This window comes from Gavia stellata, chromosome Z (genome assembly GCF_030936135.1).
Source record: "Gavia stellata isolate bGavSte3 chromosome Z, bGavSte3.hap2, whole genome shotgun sequence".
Classification (NCBI taxonomy): Eukaryota; Metazoa; Chordata; class Aves; order Gaviiformes; family Gaviidae; genus Gavia; species Gavia stellata.
Window position 1 is genome coordinate 87,960,087 of NC_082637.1, and position 27,316 is coordinate 87,987,402.

General features: G+C 37.6%; 1 protein-coding gene across 1 annotated transcript in view; it reads right to left on the minus strand.

The window, feature by feature from the left end:
* Nucleotides 1–27,316, minus strand: part of MCTP1 (multiple C2 and transmembrane domain containing 1) — a 281,602-nt gene that overhangs the window by 144,525 nt on the left and 109,761 nt on the right. Inside the window, exons 3-6 of the mRNA XM_059833339.1 lie at nt 12,107–12,249; nt 9,239–9,318; nt 8,570–8,675; nt 1,735–1,773 (exon numbers count right to left, since the gene is read on the minus strand). Coding sequence (XP_059689322.1) covers nt 1,735–1,773; nt 8,570–8,675; nt 9,239–9,318; nt 12,107–12,249 — 368 coding nt within the window. The remainder of the gene's footprint in view (nt 1–1,734; nt 1,774–8,569; nt 8,676–9,238; nt 9,319–12,106; nt 12,250–27,316) is intronic.

The following is a 27,316-nucleotide window of genomic DNA, read 5'->3' on the forward strand; positions in this document are numbered from 1 at the left end:
GTTCCTGAGGTTTAACTGAGATACTTCTGTATATAAATCACACACACAACAGTGCAGGTGAGATGTTGTACATGCATTACATCTCTAGGTAAAATTATTACTTCAGCTGGGGTAGATGTAGAAAAACGCAGTATGTAAATTCATACATTCACTATTTGCCATCTTTTGATATGCCCCTTTGCAAAAATGGCAACTACTGAAATGTTATCAAATAAATGTAACAAAGGAGAGTATGGATAAATAATTCACTTGAACAGCTCTGAAGAATTCCCAACTATCATGTTGTGCCATTCATTCAGGATTATTGAAGCTCACATTTGTGTCAATTTGAAATTTGAAGTATGGGAAAGTTCTTAATAAACCAGTTTTACAAACTGTTATCCAACACATTCAGCACATGAGGAGTTCAAGCATCACTTCCATGATGGAAAACAGCCCTGTCCTTCACCATCCTCACAGCTCTTCCCAAACTCTTCAGAAGTTTGAGCATCTTAGGTATTTCAGGAAAAGTTAGACGAACCACATGAGAATCAAAATACTACACATCATCACTTCAACGAGTATCTTTGCTTCACAGATTTCAAAAAGGTTAACGGAGATTGAATACTGTCCTGTATCACAGAAGCAAACTGTGTGAAAACCCCATGCATAACCTCAAAATTATGAACCCTGCTCTTTTTTTTAAAGGTTAAAAAAACTGTGCAAATATTTGTCAATGAGCACTATATACAACACTGTTTATTAATAAACTTCTATTTAAATTTGTGCATCAATATGCTAGAAAAGTAAATAACTTCACAAAGTAAGTTAAATCACCCCATATCGCTAATTTGTTTTTCTCATTTTAACACCTTTACATGATAATATCTCAAAAAAACCCAGACCTACCAAACCAGCTCAAGACTTTGAGAAATTTTAATGCTAGCTCTAATTATGCATGTTATAACAAGGCTTAAACCTGAAAGCAGCATGGCAGCATTAGCTAAGAGTGGCCAGAAAACTGCTGAGAAACTACACGCATTTTCTGTATCTTTTTGGAGACACATACAGGAAAAAGGTAAAAATTAATTGCGTTCTACTACAGTAAGATTCCCAGCCCTTCCTTAGTGGAAAAGACCATACACTGCTCCTTTTTTATCACTCATACGACTCCTAAGAGGAGAAAAGCCAGATACTGAATTTGTCTGAAGAGGCATTTAAAGAGCTGTATAAAGTGGAGACTGAGAATGATTCCGTAAGCACTCTGCTCTTGGGAAGCCTGGCTGCGACTGCTACCTGTGCACGTCCAGCAATCAGGGAGACTTCTCTTTCAGAAGCATCACTCTGAAAACTTCTGCACACAAAAACTCTACCCAGTAAGAGTAGTAAGAGGAAAATGACAGTTACCCTTTGGCATGTATTCTTTGTCAACAAGTAAGCTTTAAGGAAGTTGTTTATACATGAGAAATTAAAGGTTTTAGAAAAAGAATCAGGACACGTTTGCCACTTAACATGAAGTTACTAGATGACTTCAAGATAGGCTATGATGCTGTAACAAAGTTGAGAGGTTTAATAATTTCATTAAAAGCTCAACTGTTTCATGATTGTGATTTGATGAGACACAAAACAATGTCATTAAAACACAATTTGAGTAAATCCTGTGCCATAAGTTTCCAGTCCTAGATGGCATGTTTGGTAAAACATCATAGTGCTGCTAAAAACAAAAAAGCCAGAAGACCACATGCTGAAAGTTACCTTACTTGATCTTTTCCAACTCTTCCTCATTAGCATTGTCTGAAAACAAAATAGAGCATTTTAATTACCTTTTCTCTGCAATACAGAAAAGGAGGCCTACTGTCTCCAACGGGACAATCCACAATTCACCACCACTACGACTGAAGCAGCAACACGTACACTCCAGCGACAACTGCACAAGACTGAAATAAATCCAGACAACTTGCAGCAGTGTTCGCACCCAGGCATACTTTTCTGGGTGGTATGAACATCTCACGTCTGGAGACAATGCATGATGTGAAATCGTTCAAACAAAAAAAAAAGACAGAAATAATTAGATAAACAAATGAAAAAAAAGAACGTGCCGTTACTGATAGTGACTTCAATGTTGACTGATACTTGAATGATAGATTTTTTAATACTAACATACTCCAGTTTTTTGGAACACTACTGTTTAGCTCACAGGTGTACCCACGGAAGAGAAATCCTGCATAAGGCTCTTTGGACAACATGCATCTGTTACAAAATCCTTAACGTTACCACTGCTAATTAGTTTCACAGCAGTAAAAACAGCTCTTTTGTTTGATAATTATGCACATGGGACAGCAAAAAATTCATACCTTGACTCTTTAAAAAACCCAGAATGCAGTAGCCCTATCCCATTACCTAAATAATCTGTAAAACCTTGGCACTGCTGGAGACAATGCTCTGACATGCCGGGAGGCAAAGTGTCCACAGACACAGATTCTAATCACTAAATGAAAGAGGCGTACTGGTCAAGATGGATGTGGACAATTTATGTGTGAACACAACTGTTCCTTAAAGCAGTTCTGTGGAAACACAGAGAAATTAATTTGTACAATTTAATAACATTTAGCAGCCTGTTGCTGACACTGAGCAAGAATAAATCAGATGATTAATTTCCTTTGAAACTTCATGTCATGAAAAACAAACTTTTTTTTTGTGTTAACTATTGCAAAAAACACTTTTCTTTTTCAGATAACAGAAATAAATTTTGAAATGCAAACATTTTCCTTGCTAAGAAATAAAAGTATTACACGGGGAAAAAATGAAAATGGTAGCAAATATTTGGGGTTTATATTTTTGAAATATCCAGAAAATTTTCAAATAGACACAGTTTTTGGGAGAAGAAAAACAACTAGCTGCTGAGGAAAATTTTTAAGTTGCTATCGACAGTTGAAGCCTAAAGCCTCTGCAGTAAGTTAATGATCATTGTAGCACTCTGGCTTAGGAAAATATACATAGATATAGATAGATATATACATAGATACATAGATAAATGTTTTATAAAGCTGGAGAAGGCCATTTAACTAATTTTTACAGGAGAGGCACGTAACAATTAAGCGGTTTGAGGCCTGCATCCAGCCCTGGAGAAGACCCCCGAGTTCCTGCAAGACACCAGAGCTCCTCCCTTCCTCATTGCTGCTGAATCCTACACAGCTACAAGTCAGGGCACAAACTCAGCTTCACCAGGCTTCGGGCCGGAGCAAGGAGGAGAATATGGCCCAACAGCTGCATTAACTACATATCAAATACTATTTCAACTCTAAGGAGCTCAGTCTGAGTAGTAGCTACAGAAACATTTGACTGTACTTGTTGAGTGCATCAGCATCATCACGGGCTGTAGCAGGATAAGCTGAAGCCATCATAACCGTCCTTAGAAGCCAATAAAACAAATATATAGCATAGGGCAGATTTTGATGGATGACCCTCATGGAACTATTTCATCTGAAAATATTCCATGCCCTGAGTCCATCTCTGTCATTCTTTTTTTCCTAAGCTGTTATTATCCCTCTGGCAAATAAAAAAAATAATAATATTGCATTACAAGATTTAAGACAGCAAGCAAATTTACAGCATATTAATGTTGTTAATATTTTCATATGAAGCAAAGACGTATTAAGCATCACTTGGGATAAATTATTTAAGGAAAAAAAAATGTCGTGAATTTTATTCTCATTAAATAACAACATCCAAGTAGCACTCATATGTTTCCTTTTTTCCACTTTCTATGCTACTCAGGCCATTGGCAGTGGTGGAACAGTAGTCCCCAAGCTCTGCTGGCCCCAAGGCAACAGTTCTCATCAAGGTACCAAATTTTTCATTTCCCATAACTGAGAGTTGCCTCTAAGACCGAGGTTGGAAACAAACGTTGTAGAGAAGACGTGGGAGACATGCAGCTCTGAGGAACTCACAGTCACACTGCAAGTTCTCCAGTGATGAAATCTGTGCACTGAACTCTGCTGGAGAAAGAGCCAGAAAAACTCACATGCACTGCGGCACCCATGATTACAACACCAACACAGAATCTGCAGACATCACGGACACAATTTTAATTGGCATGCGTGCAGCTACAAATGGCACAAAGGCATGCACAGCACTACATGTATCCAAAGGGAAATATTAATAGAATACTGTCTGAATTAAAGAAATAAAACAATCGTCACTGGAGCAGGTCTAAGAAAACAAATCAAGTCATTGCTACTTCGGACTTCTTTTAAACTGGTCATCAAAAGGAGAAATTAATGAAAAATACAGAAAGTACATCATAAACACATTATTTTTTGAAAGAAGAGTTAAAAATATTAGAATTTTTTTAGAGCTCACAGGTTTTAACATTTTTGTATAGACATACTTTTCCCATAGTTTTTTATTTCAAGTATTCTTTCTTTACACTACTTATCTAAGCTATCTGTCTTCTCAAAGCAAAATAATTAAAAATGCTGCTTTCATCTGAAGGACAAGTATTGTTAACAGCACAGAGCAAATGCAAATGAATTATTGGAACTAGTGCTACTGCAACTTAATCGTCTTAGTTTGGAAAAAGATTATACTTTTCACAAATACTAAGGACATTCTTATTTTTACAGTTACATAAGAATAATTCATTCATCAGTTCTGAGTCACAATTTATGATTGTTCAAAGATCGGAACAAATCAGATTGCCTCCATTTGTCAAAACTTAAAAGAATAGGACTTCTCTTCATGTAATATCACATTCAAACTGTGTACAAGATTATTACTTTAGAAGTTCACATATTTATGCCTTTGGAACAAGCACTAGGTTGCAAAAGACAAGGTCACTTACATACAAGATTTGCTAAAATTTTGATTTGTTCACCTGCCCGTACTCTTACATTAATATTCAACGGTAACTGCAGGCTACTTCTAGATTTTCTTCCAAGCAAACTTACTACAAAAATCAAATAGTGTGTTCTTATTTATGAAACTAGTATACTGAATCTCCTTTAATTGACACCATGTCCAATATTCTTCTACTGGAAAAACACAAATTGTAAACTACTTCACTGCTGTTTAACGATCCACCAGAACTCAAAGATAAATATGCCCCTCCCCTAGTCTGTGCTATAATTTTGCGTACACTTACATGAACATATGCATATGTTAATATTCTTAATTGATATCTGAATGCAAAGATGTAATCTGTTTTGATCCTAGGAAATGGGACCTTCCAGCTATAAATTCTAAAGAACATCTCATCAGTCAGCAGATGGAAAATCTGCATTTCATCAGAATTTCTTTCAGAAAGATAAGGAAGAGAATGCTCCTGTGTGTACCAAATCTCCCTCTCATCTCTTTGCACACCTCAAGGTTTCACAAAAGACAGTTCCACCCAAAAGAAAATAAAAGATTTCTCTGTCAAACTGATAGCTTGTTTTTTAAACCATTTGTAATAATACCTTTCTCACAGAAAGGCAGCAATATACAACAAGGCACCCAATTTTGTACCATTTAACTTCAAACTGGAGTATCTTATCCTCTAGCAGTGTCAGTATTTCTTAACCAGCGTGACAGGATGCATCTTCCTGTAACATTATTTTGATATGCCAATAAAATGCTTTGCCAGAAGACCTGTCTTCTAGCTACACAAATGCACTATATCAAAAGACTCTCCCTTTATCTGCACATCAGTGCATGACACCCAAACCACCCCGAGTTGATCCAGTTCAGGCAGCGAAGGGATCTCCTTGGAAAGTCTAATCTGCCCCAAAAAGCTACCAAACAACTCATCACGAACAGCGTGTCGTGCTCAGCAGGGCCGCGTTTGGATTATGACTATAAAGCTGCCCAAAAAACAGGATCAGACACAATGCTACTTCTATGGCTACGTGGGAAAGCTAATACTTCTTTCGTTGAAGCTACTCCTTTTTTTATTTCCCCAATGGCCTTAATAAACACTCTCATTTTAAGTTTATGGAATTGAAGTACCTGAAATTTAAGTACTAGCAGTTAATTTCTGAATTCTTCAGCTTGATGATTTAACCATTTTACACCATTTACATGTGACAACATGTGCAAGCAATTTAGAATTATCACCTGAACAAATTAAAACTTATTCAGTAGAAAACATGGGTTTGAAATGTAGGCCATATAGGGATATTAAACCAACAGGATTTAAGAAAATTTGCAATGACTTAAGAAAAAAATGCATGTGACGTGAACAGATAGTGCTTCTATGTCTTCTATCCAGCAGTCATTAAAGCATATTTAAAGGTGCCAACAGGTTTTTATCTAAATATTTCAACTATACTATTTGAATTATCACCTATATAGAGATATCCAAATAGAAGGGAAGCAGTAATCATTCAAACAGCACGCTACACAGATTGGGAATATAAGAGTTGCTTTAATTACTACTTTATATGGTGCACATTTCCAGAGTGGACAAGAATTAGCCTCAATCCTCTAACGTAGTATTTGAAAACTTATTGATCTCAACCATATTAAATTCAATAAAAATTATCCTCATTATTACAAGACCTTTTAAAAATAACCAAGGATGACAGTTTAATTGGAGTGTTACATTTTGTAATATATCTACTCCTTAGAGAGTGAATAAAATCTGATAAATAAATAAATAAATACATGTGGTAACTGAATAAAAGATAATTGTGCCTTGAATTATTAAACCCCTAACACATTCACAAACAGCAATTCAATGTTAATTTTGTAGGTCATCTTCCCCGCATTGTGACACAAATTCTCTGATTTTACTGCAACTTTGTGAGAACCGCTCTCAGAACCACATCTTGGGAAGACTGGTTTCTTATAGTAAATATAAAGCTTCAGATTAGGAATCAGAATCTTAATCTGGATCTTGGGCATTTTCGGAATGAAGTCCCATATAACAGTTTGAATGGGAAGAAAATTTGGTCACTTTTGAGCTAAACTAAAAGGATTAGCTTACTAAATAGAAAGCTAATAATGAACACATAATAGCACAAAACTAATTCTTCCTCCTATTACAACCAGTCAGTTGGATATGAAAAAAGTTGCTACCGGGCAAGTCTACGGCACTCCCATTACTTCTGACATTCAGTTGCGAGTTCACTGAGTCAATACCCATATGAAAGACATGTTACACTGTAGTGTCTTAATTTCATCTTCTCAGCTGTGATTTTCTTGAGCTGATAACGAGTGGCATGGTAGCTATCCTATCTGTATGATGAAAAAAGGAAACTAATGTGCTGTCCAGATAATGGTTTCCCACGTAACAATATAGTATTTCTGTGCTGCATGATTTAGGATTACAGCAGGATAATGCCAAAGCGACTTGGAAAAACAGGGCTGTTACCAGCTGACTCAGAAATGCTCATCTTACGCAAATACACACACAAAAAAATCCTGGAATGAAATACGTTTTTCGATTTAAGTGCTAAACACTTTTGTGGTGTGAATTTGCAAGATAGTATTCCGAGTCATCTGGATGAACGTATTGCTAAATGGAAAAGAAAAACAGACTGTTTAAATAAACTTTCCGCACATTACTACCATATTCCATTATTTTTGCTAAGTTCTAACCGAATGTCATAAAGAAAATTAACAGGTGAGAAACCTGTTTTCAAAACTCTACATCTCTGTCATACCAAATACCAAACATCTAGTTCCAATAACTGACTTACTAGGCTATTTAATAATAGCTAGGAGAAAAGTGGAAAAAGAACAATACTGCGACCTGCCAATATTCCTCAGGTATGCAACAAGATGATGTGTCACACTGCAGCATACAGAAACATATATGCACCCACAAAAACCGTATCGTTGACCATATCCATGGAAAATTTAATCAGATTAATACTTTTTTCTTGGCCTCTCTGAAGCCAAAGGAATCCACATTATTTTACAACCTCTGAATGAGATGTCATCTCTTGTATTTCTGCCATAGTTGTACTACTACTGCTCTGGTCAAAAGTCAACTGACAAAAAGCTAGTAAAATACATCCAACTAGAAACAGAATTTGTCACAACTAACAGGATCTATAAAACTGGAAACTATTTTCACTTACAACTAAGCAACTCAGAAAACTAAGATTGATGAAGGAATTACAACAAACCTAGAAAACTGCACAATTCTGTAATTGGAATCTAGTCACAAAATTGAAAGACATCAAATAATACGTCATCATTAGATGCCACAAAGCGTAAATACTACCTTTCTTCAAGGTTCTCTATTTTCAGTGTGGAACAGGATTCAAATGTTCTTATCTAGACATGGCAGCACTAGGTCCAAAATTCTTCACCAGTGTTTTACTGATATTTTTCCATATTAATCAGCACCATTCACCTGCAACTGATTTTATCTGAAACTGCTCAACATTTATGGTCCATCTGGATCCCTCAGTACTATCTCAGGGAGGATCCAACTCAGATGAAGCATGCTGTACTATACCAGGAACACTGTAGAGCATTACTTTAAAAATCGGAAAAATCAAATTAATCTCAGAACATGTGGTTTACTCTTGTGCTTTAAGTCATCCAACCACAGAACAATCACAAGTGTGATGACACATATTAAAATATTTAAAATTACCACTTCTCGCTGTTCTTCTCTAGGTGCCAACAGAACCGATAACAATATACTTCCCAGATCATGGTCAGGGTAATGAGGATCCTTCAGACTCAAGGTAACATCTGTTTGCCTAGGAGACAAAAATATATGCATTTATTTTGATTTCAGGCTCTCAGACACTGAAATTTCTGAATCATGAGAATAAAAGGCATCTGCATTTATATGAAACTATTTGAAAACGGTGTCACAAATTTACCCTATTTCCACTTTTAAGTATTGCAGTCTATACACTCATAAATGAATACTAAATACTGTTACTCCATGTTAAGTACTTATACGTACTGAAGTAACTAAATCTGAACTGTAACATTAATGGATTAAAAAACAGAAAAAAAGAAGTTAAACAGTAGGTGGTAATGCTGTGAATGAAGATAATAAAAAAACAAGATTAAAGTGGTTATAAAACTAACCTCTCCATAGACACTGTAAAAAATGTTGTGCATGATCAGTTAATACATTATTAACATTCATATTACAGTAATTCCCTAAACATATGTGGCTTTCCTCAGTTAGTTCTATGGGGTGTAGGTTTATATAATTATTTTCCAGCATAACGTTCTATTTGCAGTTCCACAAACATGATATTAGCAGAAAACCATAAAGAATTACTCCGCAGGTTTGTTTGTGCCATACCTGTTTAATTCCAATGAAGTGAGATCCAAAAATGCCGAACCAATAAAGTCGTCTTGAAGTCCAAAATCATAGTCAAAGACCTAAGATGCACAGGAGATAAAAGCATTTTCCAGTATTAGAAATATCTTCTTGATATCTTCTGGCTTTATGAATGATTCTTGAAACTCTTTTTCTGGAGTTATAGCTTCATGTTTCTCACATGTTAAACCAGGACTATCTGGAATTAACCTGAAACTTTCTGGCCACAGAATCAAGTTTGAAACTGCTTATGTAAAAGCCAGAATGCATCATGTGCAGACACAGGGGTATACTACTACTAGACTGCATATGTGAAGAACACCAATTTTATAAAAACAAAAGAAGCATTTTTATAAACATAGGCAGTAAAAGAGGGAAGACCAAAAGAATAACTGAAGGTAAGCAGAATCTTTGATTTGCTGTACGTGGATACCTTCATCGGTTTTGCAACATACAGGGAGGAGGGCAGGATATGGTTGTGAAAAGTGGGTTATCACAGCACTTGCATCCGTATTAGGAATAATAAAATTGTATGTTTTGAAGGTTGTGTAAGTTTCTAGAAATATTATAATAGAAGATGAAATTTAATGAATATGTGTAAGGAAATAGTGACAGTATTACTCTGCTATCAGGACCCAGCCTGCTAACTTGCTACTTAAAAGAGAAAGCATCTGGACAAATTTACTCACATCCAGACAGGAATCTGTGGCCAGTATGTGGAATGGTATCAATGATTTGAGATGGATTATGCCTTCCCAGATCAGAAGAAAGAATAACAAATGAACTGCAAATGGCTTTTGGAGGGAAATAAACAAAAAAAAGTGGATGGCAATAAAGGAAAGTTGTGACGCAAAATTACCAAAAAAAAAAGGGAACATGTCAATTATCAAAATCAACTTTCTGAGAATTTCTGAGGACCAGAATAAACCTTCAGCTCTAAGTAAGAGTGAGACTTGTGAAAAGTAGTGAGAACATTTAACTGATATGTGACAGCCCTAGGTTCAAGGTCTTTGATTTTTATGTAAATACTTCAACTATTCTGTTACAGAAACTCCTTTCCAGGAGGCAGTCAAAGGCGTTCATCTGCTACAAATACCTTGATAGGGACTGGGTTAAGACAGCAGTAACACAAATGCCGTGGTCCAAAAGCTACAGCACTGCTGCGGGGCTCAAAGGATTGAATGCAAGTATTTGAGCACAAGTCTCTCATATGCATTGATCTACCTGAGTGTGTACCCTCCTATTTTCTCTGTCTAATATTCATTCTAATGGGGCAAGAAAACAAGTGATGATATCTCAGTTCATGTTACAAAGCAGAATTGTTTTCTCCCCCTACAAATTACCAAGATGAAAATACCAAATAAGTATTTTTAGCTGACTTATCACAATTCAATCATGCCTTAAGAGTATTTGAAAAAAATACAAAAAAAAAAAAAACCCTACAAAAACTGAAATATTTCACACAGTGTGTTCAGAGTACAGACGTGGACAGACATTATACCACTTGACACACTCTTCCTAGAAAAAAAACATAAAATACACACACCTATTCCCTTGTGAGCCTACTGCAGGCTTGGTGTTTGGCATAAACAAACCAAAACAGGTAGCTGTGTTGTAAGTGTCCTTCTTTGAATCTGCTTCACTCTTTCACAGTGCTGGGCATGTGTTCATTCCTTAGGAGTCACTAAGTCACTAAGCTTAATAAGGGCAGGAAAATGTCAATTGAGAATTGTAATTAACTTTAGGCTTTTCTATAATGATGTACTTTATCTGCACAGAACACATGAAACATAGTACAGATCAATACTCAAAGGCTGTTTAAGTGGCATTCATCTACTAAAAAAAAATCTACAATTTGATATTTCAGTTGAAATTTTTTTCATGTATTTGAGATTAAGACTCATACTGACCTGAAGCATTATATCATTTCGGACGAATTAAAAGGATTACATAGGTAAGACTTAATTTTCCATACTTTCTCAAAGTATTTTTGACCTATGTATGTTCTAATTAGAATCCTAAGACTACAGTTTCTCCGATACCATTTTTAGAACTTTATTTTTATCTACTTTGTTTTACACAACTAATGATCACTTTTTGATATAGATCATCATAAACTATCAGGGCCAGAAAAGCACCTTTCCATTCCGTGCCTATAAAACAATGATCACAGCTTTTCTAGTTCCCATTCCAAAATGGATTGCTAAGAAGTACTAGTGGCACTGCTGCTAATTCCTCTGGGCATTGCTGGCCTCTCTTTGATTGAAACTCAAGCTATCTGGTATGTTGGAATAAGTGATGCCTCTATTATGACAAAACCATCCTCACCTGTGATATACTAAGGAAAGTTACAGTGTAAAAAAAAAAAGAGCATAAAGCATTATGAAACATATAAGCAAACCCACTGTGTTCGGGTACAAATAGAAAAAACCTAGGACAATGGGCACACATCTTGATAAATTATCAAATCAACCTCAGCAAAGAATTGCTTTTAATAGGATAGATGATGCTTCAAATCAGAATTATGCAATGATATTTCCATAAATAAAAGGGATGCCATCATCATGAAACACAGTTTACTTTCTCTGTCCTTCTCCTAAGATCACACTAAAGAAGTATAAACCAATTATGGCCTGAAATAAACAAAGATGCCTGTATTTACCTTTGGTTTTTTTAAATTTTGACATCATTGTTCTACACATGTAATGTAAATAATTTTCACCTCTAAATAGTCTTTAGTAATGCACTATTGCACAATAAATTCTTCAGTATACAAAAATTACAAAATCTAAATTCTTTCAATAACTATTCTGCTGTAATTTGACAGACATAAGTAAGATAGTGTCTCACCTTTATATACAACGGTTCTCTTGGGTTATCTATAAGAATGCAAGCTTTTTCTTCCCACACAGGATTGAGGTTCTTGTGTATCGTTTTACTTCTAAACACCTCTTTTCCTCCAAGTTTGAACTTGACATACGGATCACTGGTTCCTGTTAAAGACACATATATACTGTTAATTATGTCCTTTTAATACATCAAGGGAATGGAGACTAAATTACCTTAAACAGGACTAAATGTAATTTCTGATAGTCAAAGTGAAAACAGCAGCTGAGGAAAGAATTTTTTATTATCACAATTTATTATTTTCCACAGTGTCATTACTCAGGCACTTCACTGTGTTAACATCAAATGGGTGCTTGCATCACCTTCTGTTGTTTGCAATCCAAACTCAAAGTCATACATGAAATACTGGCTATTGCAGCACAGATTTTAGTTAACAGGTTTATGTCCTTATTAGGACTAGGATTTTATCTTAATGCAATCACAAAAATTAGATTATAAAGTTGAAATCATTTCTGTCAAATATGGATCTAATTATCTTACGCCTTTGAAAGGGCACTGGCTCCACTGACACCACTAGTGTAAGTCCTCATTGACTTCACTGTGTCCAGGCTTCCCTCTTCCGCGAAGACACACTTCCTACAGGAGTCATGATGAGCAAATCAACTCTAAATTCAGTCCACAAAGTTCACGTGCTTCCTGCAGCAATCACCTACCCACAGGACAGCACAGGTCCAAGCCCCCTGATACAACTGAGTAGCTATTAACTACGACCCGAAAGACAACTCTGAAGGGAACGGAAAGAGAAACGTTAAACATGGCACGAAAGGAGAATGGATGGGACGTGGGTGTGGAAGTGTCAGAAGGAACAACTGGTGGAAGGAGGACTCTTGGGGTGGCATGTGCTGGGGGCACAGAGATTAGCAGCCACCCAGGAGCACATCGGTGTCCTCAAGACACCTACGCAGGGAGATGAAGGACAGCAAGCAAAAACCTGATGGTGCACACAGAAGCGTGACAAGACTGAGAGATAAATCACTGCCAGCTACCAGAAGGTACAAAATGGCACATCCGAATCCAGCACAGACATGGTCATGCGACTCGCAGGAGCCCTGTAGATGTGAGGAGGACCTGTCTGCTGGTGTCCTTCCGCTCCCCATCATGCGCGACCGAGACAACACATCTGTGCTTGTGAAAGTGAGCATGCGGGTGTGTGGGAGCATGAAAGCAAATGACAAAAACCAGTTTTGGTTTAAAATAAAATCATTTTCTCCTGCCACAAGGTTTCACACTGAGATTTTGCTACGTCGCCATTGCCATGTTATTTCTATTTCCCACAATCTCACCTCATCTCCCGGTGCATTGACTAGAGCTGACGTGTGGGAAAGAGAGCAAACCTGGGGGAAGGACAGCACAAAGATGGGGCCAAATGCCTCTTCCACCTGTGTCCAGCAGTCCCACCATGGAGACCAGCAGCTGAGCAGCACAAGGCTGCCTCTTGATGAACGCTGAAGCCGGAGCAAGCCATTGCTGCTGCTGGAAGGAGTAACCACAGGGCTTGTTGCCGCCCCTCTGCTGCCCGCTCCCCTGCGCTGGCACCGTTTCAGGAACCGGCCAGCAAATGGATTTGGGAACTGGTCCGGACGAGAAAGGCAATCATTTTGCAGCTGGATGGGCTCCGGGGAACAGCTACAAGACATGGAAGTTGTGCCTGTGACAGTCCGCATGAAACCACCACCTCCATGGTGGACTGAAGAAAGAGTACTCAACTTTTCCTGCGTACTTTGATTACAAAAAATACAGGTAAGTTTTTAAGCAAAAGAAAAAAGCTGGATAGAAAATTCAAACTAATACCTTCCCTAAAATGCCAGTTGGCAAGATTTCATTGTTATGTAACTGAAATTCATTTTAATGAAAAATATTGGATGGGATTCATATTTCTATTTCTCTGTCAGCTGTTTCTGAGCCTTAGTAATATTTGAGTCTAACTGATCCAAGAATATCTTAAAATAAACAATAATTGTAGCATGAATAATAATTGCATCTTCATGAGCAACAGCAAAATCGTAAGACAGACTTTTTTTTGTACTTTTAACGCTTTTCACAAGACCAGCATGTTCTAGACGTTTGTGTTTACATCCACTGGGAAATGCAGTGATTGGCTTTTGTTAAAATTGCCACATGCTCTTCTAAATATAAAGACTGGTGTGACCAGAGCTCTTTGCACTATTTCATGCAGCCACAAGATGTCAGTACTCTTTACCCAAAATTATATATCCCTTTCAAAAAACTACAGCGGTGGAAAACTGTGATCTCACATGTGACAGGGTTATGGTCATTCCCTTCTGAAATTACTGGGGCAGAATTTCAGTGGTGTAAAAATGTTTAGTCGAGCACAATTAACTTTTTCCTTGGTTATTCAAGTAGTGGTGATGCTTTTTAAGGCAAAGATCACACACTTTAATTAATTCTGTGAAATTTGAAGAATACTTTGAACATGGACACCAACAAATCAACAAGAGTAACACAAGCTGTAACTCCCCTGCAAGCCGTAATTCTCCCACTCGTTTTCCTCACTGCTGCCTCGAAGCGCAGACAGCTGGCCTTTAAGCACTGTCTTTTATTGTGCAGGCTTCACAAATCTCAAACTCTTTTGAAATTTGAAATTGATGTAAAACACTGCTGTAAGATACATTCTCAATGAATAGCTTAGGATCCAGATGTCGAATAATTTATTATTAATTCATTTTTATGTGTAAATTTAGTAGTAGGGTGGGTCAAATGTTAATTCCACTTACAACACATTGCAAAACCTCAGGGTTTGTATCTCTGTGCTATGAATGTTGAGAACCACTAAGAAGCTTGCTTCGACACATCTCTTTAAAGCTGAGAACTCATTAGGTCCACTTAGTTAAAAGCTCCAAGCCCTTCACAGACCTTTTCCATTCCTTGAAGAGAGACCATCAAATCTTTAAAAGTGTATGTATAAAGAAAGAGAAGATTAAAAAAATTATTCTAATCAGCCTTGCAATCATTCAGTAATACCTTCACCTAATGGGAGGGCAAAAGGAGGAGCAGAACAGAGATAAAAACTTGGTCCTGTCTCCGTTCTGCTGAACTGCATCAAGCCCCCTCCAGCACTGCTCTAAGTCACAGTGTTCCACTTTTAATATATATTATAATAACAACTATTTTCACACATATGATATAATTTCAATATAGTAATTTTGCATTCATATTAACATGAAATTATTAATAACACATCAAGCGTATGTTAATGTATTATTTAAATATATTATGTAATAATATACTAATATGTTGTTTCACTCAACATCAACAATTCAATTCACTAATTTTTGCTCTTTTAAAGAGAAAAATAAATTCCATTTACTCAGGACCTTATTGTTAACCGTGATTACAGGTTCATTACAGAAAATGAGAAAAAAATCAAAGACCCCTCAGACTGAGCCTTCAAGAACCTGATAGCCGTCACAGATTCTTGTTATTCAAGTCTCGGACTCTTCACCCGTTTCCTGCTTACCAAACCATTCAAATTAACCTGACACACTAAGGCCTAATTGCACAAACATTTGTCTTATCTGCAGCAGTTAAGAACAGCACCGTGAGCCTTCACACATAAGCTTAAAACCTTCTCTCAGAAAAAACAAATCGTGAGACATTGCTCTCTTGCTGAAGCACCGCCACTGCCTCTGTAAAGGCAATAAGGACTCTCTGCACAGGGTGGCAGCCTCTCTTTTCCTAGGAAACATCGGCCCAACAGACGCCTAAAGATGCTGCCAAAGTCCAGGAGAGAAACTACCCATCACTTCCGCCGCTGTTACCTGACCCTGCGGAGCAAGCACTCCTCCAGTCCGTCAGCTCCAACTCCAGCACTAACACCAGGGTCTAACACTCCTCTCTGTCCATGCAGACATCTCCTAAAACGGATTTTGCTTTGCAAGTTTAGGACACAGATTAGATCTCGTAAGCAGATATAAAAGAAGATTAAAAAAATATTTCGCTGGAGAAATACTCAAGATGTTTGTTGAAAGGAATACTAAACTGTTTTTCAGAAAGAACCAGGGCTGTGTAACAGAGGGGAAATGCTGCAAAGGCAAATTTGGCCAGAATAATAATCTAAGTTGTGTTGGATAGAAAGAACATGCATTCTCAACAAATTGTATACGTTGACTTAATTGTTTCCCGAGGCTTCAGAACAGGCTTGTCAACATTATTAGGCCACTTGTTGAACAGACTTTTTTCCTTAATGAAATGCTATTTAATATCATGTGATAAACTGCTAACCAAACACAATTCAACAGTGAACACAAAGGGGAATGTAACCATGAGACCAAATAATGAACTTGAGACTGCTCCCCGTAACTGCTGCTAATGAGACAGGAAGGACGAGGCAAAACTCTCCATGTCCCTCTATGGTATTTTTGCACTTGATGCAGCATGAATGAAATCAAACTACCAGCATGTCAAAAACCTCAGCTGAAAATCCAGCTATAGCATACAGTAACCAGACACTGAACTCCTAAAGGCAAATTTTTAAATCTTACACTAAAAAGAGAGAATGCAGGCTATAAAAACGCCAATATAATATAGATGAAGGATACTGAACACCAGCACTTTCAGCTGTCGCTTCAGGTAGGGATGTTTTTATACTTCATGTAACAAGAAGAAAGATGCTACGTTTTAGAAAAATGGTGAGTTAGCAGGTACATTTATTACACAAGGTGATTAGCCGATTTAATTAAAACTGTTTAACTACAGCACGGTAAAATGCATTCATTTTTCCACCACTGCTATTCATGCACAGTTTAACTTTTGCAACAGAACAGAAAGCCATATCCAAGCCCATTCTGAAAAACAAGAGCGACTGTGCCATAAAAGCCTTTGCATAGTTTAGATGCTCATCACTGTGCAATCCAAGTTCTAGTTTAATTTTTTTAAAAAGTTAAAAAAACAGCTTTCCCCTGGGGAACACCTGGTTTCGGCCTGTCAAGAAAAAGACTTCAGAAAGGAAAACAGAGCAAATCAGATAAACTATCTTCTTCTCTCCCTGTGGCTTTAGTCATAGGGGAAAAAACCAAACAAACCAATTCATTAAGGTCTTCCCTGTAGGTAGTTATTGCTGCTGCAAAGTGGACCACTCCGACACAAGATCTTTTTTCTTTTACCTACAGAGGTACTGAGGCTAAGCAGTAATGTCACAAAGGTTGCATCCCCGCCCAGTTCCTAATGTAAATCACAAGTCTCCTTTGGATTCACCACAGACACACAATAACTAACATCCTTAGACCACTTTCTGCCTAGTGGTTTGAAAAAATAGAAGCTTCAAATAATATTAAATGGATATCGCAGGAATTAAATAGGATTTGCTGCTGTACAGGACATAGGAGGAATACTGCAGGAATAAGCACAATGTAAAAAGCAGTAAACACCCAATAAATATGGGGAACAGAATTTTTCACCACTGCAAGTAATCAGGCAATGTACACATTTCTAGAAGCAAAAATAAGGTAAAAGCATGTTCTTAATTCATTTACACTTAGAAATATAACTAAACCTCTGTCATGGCTTTCTATTATTCTTCCATTTTACTTTCAGTCTTGGAATTGCTTCATTTGATCTACAATTACTTGAAAAGAAAGCAAGCCACTAGAGATGTGCAGAGATGCGCAATAACTTTGATGTCATGATTCCCGAGAAGCTTAATTATTAATACAAGCATTTGTTCTGGATTCATTGCATGAAGAGCTCTTTCACTGACATCCAGCTCTTTCCCCTTTTCTCTGACTCCATCCACACTCATTCCCCTCCTAATAAAGTTTCTCAGTCTCTAGTTATTTTCTTTGTTACAACCAAGCGAGAAGAAAGATTGGGGGTAGAGTTCTCATGTACGTGTCAGCTGGGTATGTCAAGCACAACAAGTATCAGTTCATAGCATTTTACATATTTCCTATTTCCAAACCGCAATATGAAGCATCTCATAAAAAGAAACACAGAAGATTATGTCTGCTCTGTCCAATCTTTTATTCTGAAAAGCAGGGAAACTACTTACCATGAATTAGTTTATGTGAATTTAACAAACAGAAATAGTGATTGTTATTATTCGTCTTGTACAAGAGCTGCCAAGCCTATCTTCTTGTTGGTCTTCAGCAACCCCCTAAACACCACAACTACAACACTAAAAACTACAGCTTTTCCATAAATAATCCTACTTTCTGTCCTTCTATCCACCTAGCAAAGAATTATCCATCCCATCAACCTAAAAAGGACACTATTCAGTTTAAATGATAGAAAGCCCTTCTGGAAAACTAATATCCTAAGAATGAAGATGCCAATTACAAATTCACAGTGAGCACACGGATGCCACAGGATGCAGAGTTCTTCCACTCAAAATTCAACAGGGAATAAAAATTTTAATTATTCAGTGCCCATTAAAAAAATATTGGTTATAACAATCACAGCTTTTAATCTTTCTTCTGAAGACTCATTCCTGCCACAAAAAAGGCAGCTTTAGAACTGTATTTCAATGTAGCCCATGATAAGTATCTTTACTTAGTTTAGTAAATACTCACTTAAGCAAACACTAATTTTGCTTGTGAAATAGAAAGAATGAAAAAACATACTGGCACGGGACAGAATAGACAAAAAGTAAATGTCCAATGGTCAGCCTAATTTCAAGAAAACATTTTTATTTCATTTTAAGCATGGCTGAAGTCAGATTAATTTAAACAGGATTTAAGCATGGCACGGAAATGTTTTCCTTGCCGCTCAAATTACTGTTCTAGTTAATGTACTTTAATATAAACAGAATTACATCCCTTAATCAAAGGAAACACTGTTTGCTCTGCCCCTAAAACCTCAGGACTGAAATTATAATCTTCCTGAAATTGTTTAAAATCTTCCTGAAACTGTCTAAAGCATGACCATTTGTTTTTCAAGACAGCCAGCTTTTGCAAAATCAATCAGAGGTTTCACCTTTTCTGGGACAAAGACAGAGAGCTCTGACTCGCTTTGTCTAAAAAGCACAGCTCACTGTTGGTCTTGTACATTATACCTTCCAGTTTTATAGAAATCATCTTTTTGATATTGAAAATTGACATTTGATATTGCAATTGACAAACACGTGAGCTGCCCCTGTCAATGTAACTGCAGTCAATGATCCTTCTCTCCAGTAAACTGTGCAGGTTTTTCTTCACTCCCCAGGGATAATGATTGATGAGACATTAAATGCAGACTGAAATAAAAGGTGAATCTTAAAGTGTAAAAAAAAAATAAAAAATAGAAGCCTCAGCAGCCTGCAGCCCGCCTATATTTGGCACAATAAAAAAAGGTACACTGTATATTTAATACCATGGTTGAAACTGATACTCATTCCATATACAATCCCAGTTAAAGTCACATGAAGGAAAACCTACAGTACAAAGAAACATTCACAGAAACATACTATGTGAATCTTGCCTTAAAATAATATTTTACTAGCTAGAAAACCTTAATGTTGGTATTTCCTTATTTACATATAGTCATCTGAAAAAAAAGGACACGGTAGAATTATGCTAACAAAGCAGGACTTCCTATTCTCTTCTAACGATCAGACACAGAGGTGTTTGATGCCTTCTAATGACTTTGAATTAACAGACCAGATTACTCCGCCCGAATGACAGAGGACAATTGTCTGGAAGTCCCAAGCCAAGCTGCTGCTACCGATGCTCTGCCAATTCACCTTACCAAGAAAAGGCTTCACGGGATCTGGGCTACTGGAGGCCACTGAAGTGCTACCTCGTCGTCCCCGGCCAACAGGTCACCTGACTGGAGGACTCTCTCTTCTCAGTCTTGGCATAAATTCCCACTGCAATAGCCCGCTCAGGAACATCACTCAGCTTTTGACACAGGTATCTGCACTCGCCATAGCAGTGCAGAGGCACAGTATTTAAACCATACCATTTTACTAACATATTATGCATTTATGCCTATTACAGCCTATAGGTGACTTAGCCCACTAAACTTCCTACCTCATTTCAGCACTGTCAAAGTCCTCCTGCTTCACCTCCATTACTTTATAGCTAGAGGAGTAAGATGATTCAAAGCTTCAATGAGATGTTTACAACCTGGGAAGACTTAGTGATCACCTACACTCATACAACGACCCAGAGATGTATCCAGGAACATGCATGCTTTTCCCCTCTTACGAATATTCACATCTTCTTTGAGAACAAAAGCTATTAAAAAAGAATGAAAGCTTAGCCTCTACAAATACCAGTGGTAAACAAGCACGTTTTGTGATCTGCAATGTTAGCACTATGCTCCACATGGCTAGCAAAGGAAAAATCCATTTGACTACACAATACATTGTCATGCGAAATCAAAGTGAATGATAAATACATTCCTCCAACACTTAAAGAGTAAGAATCATGGCAATGAAACTGAAAGAAAGCGAAATAATTTGGGAATTGTTATTAAGTAAACGTATTTGCTCAATAAGCAATTCCCTGGTGCATTTATCATGGAAGATAAAAAGAAGAAATGTGTTCTATTCTCAGTACTGATCTTAAACCAGAAATAGCCATTTCTAAGTGATGGTAAAAAACCCAAAGACTAAAAAGCTATAGACAAAAAAAAAAGATCCCTAGTGTTATTACTAGAATCTTTTGTTAGTCTTACTGCCAACAAATCTTGATTGGTTTTGTCCTTTTCAGAACTAATAAAAATGGGATCAGAACTACAGTTTTCAAGTTTGGGAGAAAAAAGTTCCAAATAATGCCTCTAGACTATGACAACTGACAAGGAAGAACTTGAACAAGTACCAAGCCATGTCATGCTTTGGATGAAGTGTATTGATCAATGAGCAGGCAATTAGTGTGACTCCCACTTCAACAAGCCCTAACGGACTGGAAGAACGTAACAATAGGAAACCCCACCCTGCATCCTGTAAGTATCTCCTGCTGATCCTACTGAACGAGTAGGGAACTTTTTGGTGTCCAACAGGAATTTGTGTTCATCTATAATAGATTGCCCTCACTTAAGCCCAGCTCTTCCTTCCTTCTCAATCTCATGCTACATAGCTCACACCAATGCCTCCACATTGTGCAACTGCTATGAAAAGTGTGGCTCTTCTCTGGATGAAATGAAGTTCCTTATGCTTCCTCATCTGTCTGTATCTGTCTTTTGCGCATGTCTACATGTTTAGATCAGGATCACTCGGTGATGGATTGTGCCCATGATTCACTTTCCTGTTTGGGACATGGCAAGAAATAAATAAAAATATAAGCCTACCAGGACCTTTATATCATTCAGAAAAAAATACAGCAAGTCCATTTCACAAATCTGAGCTTCTGTGCAGTCCAGTTAGGGCTGAATTGTAGAGAAACACAGCGGTTTGGTTTTCCTGGGTTGAAGTCAAATTCTGAGCATAGTCAATGCTGAAATAGTTTTTCGACAGAGAATAACCGGCTCTGAGTTTTTACAGTCACAAGACCTCACAGGAGAAAACACACCAGAGAGAGAAACAGCCTCAGGAATGCAAGGTTTCCACTTACACCGTTTTTCTGCCAGGTCTTAACAACAGACTTTTACTGCTCTGAGCCAGAAGGTTCATTTCCCCTGATTGCTGTCTTTTGCATTATAGCTTAAATTACATGACAACATTTGTTCACCAAACTGTATGATAAGAAAATGACAGCATCAATGACAGACAGCAATCAGAAAAGGAATATTTACAGTAGAATGATTAACCTCTCCTATTGGGAAAACACTCATTTCTTATTATAGTGAGAGCTACCGAGAATATGACTGTAGCAGGTCACCTCAAAATCAATACAGAAAGCAAACATCATCAGAAGACAAGATGCAGTATGCTGATTGAAAATCAGCTAATTTCTTACCCGATATGAAGGTGAGTTACTATTTCCAGTCAAACTGATTTTCGTAACAATGAAAAATAACTACCCTGCTTATCATTTTGCCTTGTTTTATTTCCTAAACATTTTGCAGGGATATCAGTGGAGAAATCAGTCCAAAAAGACTGCAGAAGCTGGGATTAATGGACTGCATTCTTTTATTTCAAAAATGTCTTCTTGAACATAAAGAAAAGGGAAGGAACATTTGGACTGAGAAATGCTACTCATAGAAGTGTAGGTAGTAGAAAGTGGAACTAGGCTACAGACTGAGAAAATACAAGATCTTCACTTCGTATGGCTCACTGGCTCTCCAGCAAAATTACACATACTATATAGTTCAAAATACTGTTTTATATAGTATTAAACCATTAAAACAGGAGCATAGGTAGAAAAAGATACAGAAGGAAAACAGGATTAGATTACTGGAGAGAAGGGTTTTTGTCTCATTTGCCCTTCTGTAATACATAATTCTAAAAATTCCCATTTCTGCCTTTCATTACAACAGTATTCGCTAAGTAATCAGAACAACTCTGTTCTAAAAACTGCTCTTAATATTTCTCTGTATCAATGTGCTAATTCAAAAGCATTCTCTACCTGTAATTAACAACAGTGGCAACAGTGTGATCACAGCTGTAATATCTAATGGTACATTGTCAGAAAAGTTTTACAAAGTTGAACATCAATTTTATTATTTCTCATACTGCATCATGAGATCAGCTGAATGGGCACACAAAACCAATGCCGCCTTAGAACAGAGGAAAAAAAATCCCTGGCCTTATACCCTGGAGAAAACATTCTCAGAGAGCTGGACTCCTCTAAATTGCAAGTTACATTATACTTGAAGTTGTATCATAGAATCATAGAATGGTTTGGATTGGAAGGGACCTTCAAAAGTCATCTAGTCCAACCCCCTGCCATGAGCAGGGACATCTCCAACTAGATCAGGTTGCTCAGAGCCCCGTCCAACCTGACCTGGAATCTTTCCAGGGATGAGGCTTCTACCACCTCTCCGGGCAACCTGAGCCAGGGTTTCACCAGTGTTTCATCATCTCAAGGTATACCACTGTACCCAGGTGCATCATTTCTTACTCACCGTTTATGTTACACTTTGTATGAGCACTTCAAGTTTCATTAGAATTCCCTCCTATTCTTCTAAATTGCCCTGTAACCAAAATACAAAAAAATGCCTCGAGGATCACCTCTGAGCAGCTATTTATGAGTGCTCTACTGAAGAGTTTCTCTAGTTTTTATTTTTAATTGTAAAACTCAACCCCTCAATAACCTTTTCTAGAAAACACAAGAAACCTATTGACAGCATTCCTCCCAAGAAAGTAAGGATTATTTTATTGTTTTCTTTCTACTGCATTTTTACAGGATTCTAATCAGTTAGTGGTCAGACACTGGAAGAGGCTGCCCAGGGAAGTGGTGGAGTCACCATCACCGGACGTGTTCAAGGAAGGCGTGGACGTGGCACTGTGGGACATGGTTTAGTGGGCATGATGGTGTTGGGTTGGTGGTTGGACTTGATGGACTTGACTTACGGGTCTTTTCCAACCTTAATGATTCTGTGATATATTGTATGTACTATTTTACACATGCGACTGTTACAGGAGAGGAAATTCTGGTCCACTCAAACTGATGGAGATTCTACTATCAACTTCAATGGATCAGAAACAAATTAAGTAATCATAAAATCTAGAGTGTACCTAAAATGCTCCGGAAGCCTGCTGTTTAATATGGTATGTGATTTCTGAACCTACAATAAACCTATTTAGACCAGAGCCCATCTCAATACAACTGTCATCTTTGCTTCATATGAATTTTCCCAGTGTACTGCAAACTGACAGTTTCAATTTTGAGTGCCTAAAAGCAACTAATCAAAAAATGTTTGAAAATACTAGAAAGTTATTTTTGTGTTTCATAATCATATTTTTTCAATATCCACTCAGTCACATCAATAAACATTTCTGCATATGCTCCATAATTCTCATAAATAAATCTCAGTTTAGGGAATTATTATTGTTGGGGGTTTTTTTATTACATTTTTCACTATATTAAATAGGCTGCTACCCACAGACGTAGATTCTGGGTGGAAGTACTCTGCAGTTCCAAAATAACTATCTTTTATTTGGATGCCTAAACTGTAGGGTTGTGAGGAAGCTGGTAAAGTGTATGAGCCTACTGACAGCAGTGTTTGAAAAATGCCTGTACTTGCCAGTTTCTGCTGAGGGTGGCACACAGCCAGCACTCACAAGCAGCTTCTGCCAGACCTTGCCATGCGGAAATTCACAGCAACTGTTGCTGGCTCCAGAGGCATCAGGACGGAGATTATTTTGGAATTCTTGTAGAAATTTTCATTGTAAAATGCCAATGAAAAGCTGCTAAGCCATGTTCTCAAATTATTTAATAATCCCACAATTTACTTGAGACAGTCCATCTTCCTACGGAAACAGACTCCCTCTTAGAGACTTAGGAAAGGGGATTTAGCCACCCTCTTAGAAGGCTGCCATGCAGTTTCCACAGGTGCTTCCTTCCTCTTGAGACGGAGAAATGAGGAGGAAAAACGAGGGCCACAGTGTGTTAAGAGGAACACGACAGGTCAGATGCTTACCAAAATACAAGGGAGAACAAGAGATCAGTAGGGTGCAAATGATGGACTTTTCTTTTAGCTCCCCATGCAAAGGGGAGAAGCTGTTGCCGCTGAAGTTTTCAAGGGGACCGTAGGGTACCACCAACAGGTGAGGACTTCCTAAAGTGTGTAAGAATTCCTGGCTATGATAGAAACAGAAAGCCACACTGGAAGGAAGATGTTGCATGTAGACCTCATGTAAGCTGTTTGCTGGATGGCGAGGTGAGGGACCTGGCAGTGAGAGCAGGCACCGCGTCACGCTGAGAGCAGATGGACCAAAGCAAGAGATTGACCCCATCCTCCAGCGGACCTTGGCACCTTCTGCAAAGGGACTTGCTCAGATGGACCAAGCTGCTTGTAGCGCATTAGAAGAGTGCGCAACCATTTCTCACTACTCCTCCCTTGCTTTTCTACACCGCAGAAGGACAACTACTCACCACCGCCACCAGGTATGAGTCGCTGCCACCAGGACCCTGCCTGAGATCTGGCTGCCTTGTGATGAGGAGAAAATATCGCTGCGACGGGAAAACACAACACTGCTGCTGAGAGCAAGGCTAAGGCAGAGCAGAAAGGAAACTGAAAAGTATTTTCCCAGCCTACATTTTACATTGGGCAGTGCTGATGTGTACCTGTTGCGAATCAGAATGAAATCCGGCGTCACAATTCTCTTTAGCCAAAGCTAACCTCTCTCTGCAGAAAAAAAGAGACAAAACTCCAGTAGCCTTTTACCAAATCTTAGGCTTCTTTACTCACATACAGCCAAAAAGCACTGCCTACCTAACAAATGTGTACCTTTAAATAAAACATCCTGTAAATGTTTTTACACACTATGAATGCTGGCACACTTACCTACGTATATTTACATGAATTCCAGAGTAACAAGTGTGCCAAGCTGCCATTTCGTGTTTCAGCATTTTATCCTCACTATCTCTGTAATAAGGAAACTGAGCATTTAAAAATTAGTTCTTCCAGACATTCACATCCCCAGGAGTTCTTAAAAATTAAGTACATTTTTGACTCAGATGAAACTTAATATGAGTCTTCTGAAATACCTTCATATAAGCTAACCTTCTTGCCCATTCTGATTTAAACTAAATATAAACCCTTTGATTTGCGTCCAAAAATTAATGATATCTGATTTCATTTGTATTAAAAAGCATTCAAATTCCACACCTAATTAATACATTAAAATAAAAATATAATTAAAGAGCTACTTTCATGAATGTTCACAGTTAGTGGCATGAAAATACTGATCCAAAAGGCCTTTCAAAAATAATCTGGCATCTGGCTACCTGTTATAACATGAATAGCATTTCTCTTTGGTTACTGCTTTGTGACTATTTGCCACATTTGGAAGATGGTGCGAACACTACACTACTGATTTATGCCAATACAACTCACCTCTCCAGGAAACAGAACAGGGGCATGTTCCTATCCTTCTCAACTGTGTGAGAGACTTAGCAATATTTCACAGCAAGTAAAATTTATTCCATAATCCTGGTCTACCTGAATCATAAGGATGCAGAGTTTCTCAATCTCCAAAGCTACACTGTATACACTGTATTTTAACCAAGTTAAGGACTGAATTTCACTATCCTACGTCAGTGATACCCACGGTTCAAGCATAAATGACACGCTCTGTAGTTAGGCTTAAATGAAAAGTCTTTTCAACAATTTTGAATGCGTACATAATAGGTTTGCTTTCAATATTGTGTCATTGCACAAAATTACGTGTATCTTAAAGGGTTACTTAATCATCTCACTTTACTTATTATCCCATTGGCATTTACTTTTCTCCTAGATCCTGAAAACGTAGATGTATACAGTTATTCACCAATGCCAAGTCTACGTGCCTGTTACTGCACTATTACAGTTCTTCATATTCTCCTCATTTTGACAGTCATTTCTCCCCATTATTCTCAGTTTAAGCAGCTAGTTTCTTGCCGATACAAATATTTCATATTGGAAATGGTAAATTTATGAAACAGACATGCAGTCTTGCACTGCACGAGGACACTAATTGCACACAATTTCTGGCTTACTTCTTGCCACCTTTGGGTGCAGGTTTCAGTACCAGAATCAGCCACGTAAGGATCAACCCCTCAGCTGTTTCTACAAAGACAGATTCTCTAGTCTCAGGAAGGGTTAGCAAACTGTCTGCTGCAGAGACAGAGAGATCTGGTGGTATTATCCATTTAGAGGTCAAGGCCTTAGATGATGATAAACATCTGTTTTCAGGAACTCCTCCTGTCAGATTTCACACAGGAAATACACTACTTCTGATCATCGTGAAAAAACCAACGAACGTTTCACTTACACTAAAGAAAGTATTTTCCTTGTGCTATTTTGCAAGATCGGGTCGATCTTTATGCATTTTGTAAAAAAAAAAAAAAAAAAAAAAAAAAAGATAAATTTTAAAGCCAGAAGGGATGGAATTCATCATGTATCTAGCCTGTTTTTTGGCATGACACAAAGTCCTTGGGATTAACCTGTCCTATTTATTTCCCAACTTTGTCTGAAGCAGAGCAGCAAACCAACATTGTACATTTCTCAAAAAGCACCAAAGGGAGCGGATTCCAGGCTCCAGTGAAGTAAGAAAACACTGTGAGGAAAACATACTTAAAACACTTAAAAGAATATTTTGATATCTTTCTTTTGACTGAAAAGAATCGTAGA